The following is a 3,419-nucleotide window of genomic DNA, read 5'->3' as shown; positions in this document are numbered from 1 at the left end:
CCCGCCATGAGCAGGGCGCAGCTGACGCGGACGGGGATCCTGCGGATGGCGCTGGGCGGTGGTGGCGGCGGAGCCGGCGACCCGCTGCTGGCGGCGGAGGGCGGGGAGGGCCGGCGGGCTCCCTTCCTGCTGCGGGCCCTGCGCATCGCCCTGGTGGTCTGCCTCTACTGGTTCACCTCTATCGCCATGGTCTTCCTCAACAAGTACCTGCTGGACAGCCCCTCGCTGCGCCTCGACGCCCCCATCTTCGTCACCTTCTTCCAGTGTGCCCTGACGGCCGCCCTCTGCCTGGGCCTCAGCATGGGGGCGGCCTGCGGGCCCCCCTGCTCCGGCCTGCCCACCCTCCGCCTCGACCCCAAGGTGTCCCGCAGCGTCCTGCCCCTCTCTGCCGTCTTCATCGGCATGGTCACCTCCAACAACCTCTGCCTCAAGTATGTCGGCGTGGCCTTCTACAACGTGGGACGCTCCCTCACCACCGTCTTCAACGTGCTGCTCTCCTACCTGCTCCTCAAGCAGACCACCTCCCTCTACGCCCTGCTGGCCTGTGGAGTCATCATAGGTGAGAGGGGGCTGCACCCACCCCATGGCCAGGCCCATCACCTCAGAGAGCAGGAGGTGGGGTGGTCTCCCCTTGGGAAGCCATCCCCATGTGCGTGGTGATTCTCCCTAGTGTGGGGAGGTAGCTCCGGGCTCATGCTTTGCTCTGCTTTGGGAAACATGCTTTGCTCTACCTTGGGCATCCTGCTTTGTGTCTGTGGAGCACGTCGGTAACCCGTTAAGAAAAGAAATTGCTCTTACTTGACCATGGTTTCCTCTTTCTGTTGGGCGCTAAAAGCTGTCTACTCTGTCATGAAGTTTAACTTGCCTTACCTTTTTTTTTTTCTCCCCACAAAGGCCACAAAACAGCGGGTGGTTTTCTCCCTGTTCACAAGTGCCTGTTGATGATTAGCTTTGGTAACAATAACAGTATGTCAGCACCGTTGAGACCATACAATGGAGCTAGCCGGTTCAGACAGTTTGAATGCATGGGATGGAGGGTTAGCTGATGAAGCCAAGCGTAAAACACCACCAGAAGATCTGGTTGTGTGGTTAGCACGTAGGGCAGGGCATTGACTGGCTTAACGGGAGTTGCTTACAAGCCTTTCATTCCAAAGGCATCTGTAATGCCACAACCTGCCTTCCACTGGAGAGCTATTTAGATGCCAAGGGTGGTAAAATGTGAGCTTCAGTCTGGTTCCAGGTAGACGTGTTCACTTTGGTAGATGGATGAAAATGAGACGAGAGTTTCCTCCCCTTAGAAGAAGGGAACAGGAGCAGAACTACTGTTTTTTCCACCCAAGTGATGCACAAGCAATTCCCTTCGGCTAGTCTTGTGTTTGGATATTGCCCAGGACTATGGTGTCTGCCAGCCTTGCAGAGTTTCTCTAAGACTTTCTCCCCCCAGGTGCCATCCCCTTTTGCTGTGGGAGCGTTGCCCACGTGCCTGTAGCAGTGTAGTTTAGCATCCTCTGTGGCCTGGTGCAAAGCCCTTCCTGTCGGTGCGTTGGACCCATTTGTATTTGGGCCCAGTTTAAAGCACATTAGCTGTTTTGCAGGTAACTTCCCAGGCAGCCCACAATGTGAAGCGGCTAATGGAGGGGTGGTGCAGTGTTCCTTCAGCAGCTCCTCTCCCCTTTTATGTTTTGCTTATGTCCCCCTCTCTGCCCTAGAGAAGCAAAGCTTGTAGCTCCTGTTCTGGAGGTGGTTAAAGAGTGCATTACCTATCAAAGAAGTTTGACATGATGAAGGTACTGCACTCAGTTTCTGCCTTGTGATCTTTTTTTTTTTTTATCAAGCTTCTTAATATTACATCCATGTGTTTACTATCTTTCCATCATCTTTTCTGACCTATCTTTCCCTTCCTGTTCACAGCAAAGCCTGTGGGGCTTTTTCTTCTTTTTTTTTAATAAAATCTCGCGGAATGAAATATTGCTACCTCTGTGTCAGTTTGCTGCCTTTTCAATTAAAAAAAAAAAATCATATGATTGCCTCAAATTGACGTATACACAAAGAGTAGCTTTAACTTTAATTCGTGGCTCTTTGGTTTCTAAACTCCTGCTGCCGGCTCCGTGTGGGAATCAGTCCTCTGAGATTGAATGATAGCACAGCAAATTACCTGCACTCCCAAAATAAATCTTCCCAGGACACTAGTCACAACACTTTGTGGGTTCACTTAATAGAAGGGGGAAGCCCTTAAGCCTGTCTCTGCTTGTGGTTGTGGTTGTTCAGTTTAAGGTAGATGATGGATTGCTGACTGTTATGTTTGAGTTCTTCAACAGTTGTTCAGATGAATTTTTTTTTTTTTTTTTTTTTGCTTGCAGGTGGCTTCTGGCTGGGTGTTGACCAGGAAGGAGCAGAGGGCACTCTGTCATGGACAGGTATATTCTTTGGGATCCTGGCAAGCCTGTGTGTCTCGCTCAATGCCATCTACACCAAGAAGGTGCTGCCTGTGGTGGATGGTAGCATTTGGCGCCTGACCTTCTACAACAACGTCAATGCTTGTGTCCTCTTCTTCCCTCTCATGATGCTGCTGGGCGAGTTCCGCACCCTCTACCACTTTGACAAGCTGGGGAACCCCAGTTTTTGGGGTATGATGACCCTGGGAGGACTGTTTGGCTTTGCCATTGGGTACGTGGCTGGACTTCAGATCAAGTTCACCAGCCCGCTCACCCACAACGTGTCTGGGACAGCCAAGGCCTGTGCCCAAACGGTGCTGGCTGTTATCTACTTTGAGGAGACAAAGAGCCTCTTGTGGTGGACGAGTAACTTGATGGTTCTGGGTGGCTCCTTTGCCTACACGTGGGTGAAAGGACTGGAGATGAGAAAGGTGCAAGAAGATACTAGTGTCAAAAGCAGCGAAAGAAATGAGACTGGTGTGTAGGTCGCTCCAACACCTTCATTTCTGTGCCCAGGGGGGGTTAACCTTTGGTGCTCCTTTCCTCCTGGGGAGAAGAGGAGCAAGGAGCAGGAAAGAATTGACCTGCAAAGTGTATGGGGAACTGTGTCAGGAACCAGAGCCAAAGGCCTGACTGGATCATGTTTTATCCATGGGATCTTGCCCTGTATTGAACTTGGGGAGAGCATGTCTTGTAGAGAGCAATCAGGTTTTTTTTTTTGTGATCGTTTTTTAAAATGAATGTTGCTATTGACCTAATCTGGGTAATTTGCATCTCTGGGGGGGGGCGGGGGGGTGGAGAAGTTACAAAATCCCAAGCCTCCATGTAAGGAAGAGGCAGGTGGGCAGGCTGTTGGGGACAGACTCGGGTAAACTGTTCTGCTCTAAAAGGATTGGCAATGGCCGTTCTTCCTCTTGCCCCGTTCAGCGCAGAGGGTGGGAAATTCCCTCCCGTCTGGTTCTGCACAAGCCTCAGCAGCAGCAC

At 51.7% G+C, this 3,419-nt stretch overlaps 1 protein-coding gene across 1 annotated transcript; it reads left to right on the top strand.

The window, feature by feature from the left end:
• The first annotated feature begins 6 nt into the window (after window positions 1–6).
• Window positions 7–3,193, top strand: SLC35C1 (solute carrier family 35 (GDP-fucose transporter), member C1). Its single transcript, XM_014950165.1, has 2 exons — window positions 7–559; window positions 2,361–3,193. Exons 1-2 carry the CDS (start codon window positions 7–9, stop codon window positions 2,918–2,920), a joined length of 1,113 nt encoding a protein of 370 aa, XP_014805651.1. The 3' UTR covers window positions 2,921–3,193.
• The last annotated feature ends 226 nt before the right edge of the window (window positions 3,194–3,419 follow it).

The sequence above is a fragment of the Calidris pugnax genome, unplaced genomic scaffold, assembly GCF_001431845.1.
Source record: "Calidris pugnax isolate Ruff unplaced genomic scaffold, ASM143184v1 scaffold68, whole genome shotgun sequence".
Classification (NCBI taxonomy): Eukaryota; Metazoa; Chordata; class Aves; order Charadriiformes; family Scolopacidae; genus Calidris; species Calidris pugnax.
This window is presented reverse-complemented; position numbering and strand designations above follow the sequence as displayed.

Bases quoted from the DNA above. Each gene is read 5' to 3' on its own strand.
- SLC35C1 (XM_014950165.1), top strand. From the start codon at position 7: ATGAGCAGGGCGCAGCTGACGCGGACGGGGATCCTGCGGATGGCGCTG. The intron at 560-2,360 runs GTGAGAGGGGGC...TTTTGCTTGCAG, and splicing joins GGCCTGTGGAGTCATCATAG to GTGGCTTCTGGCTGGGTGTT.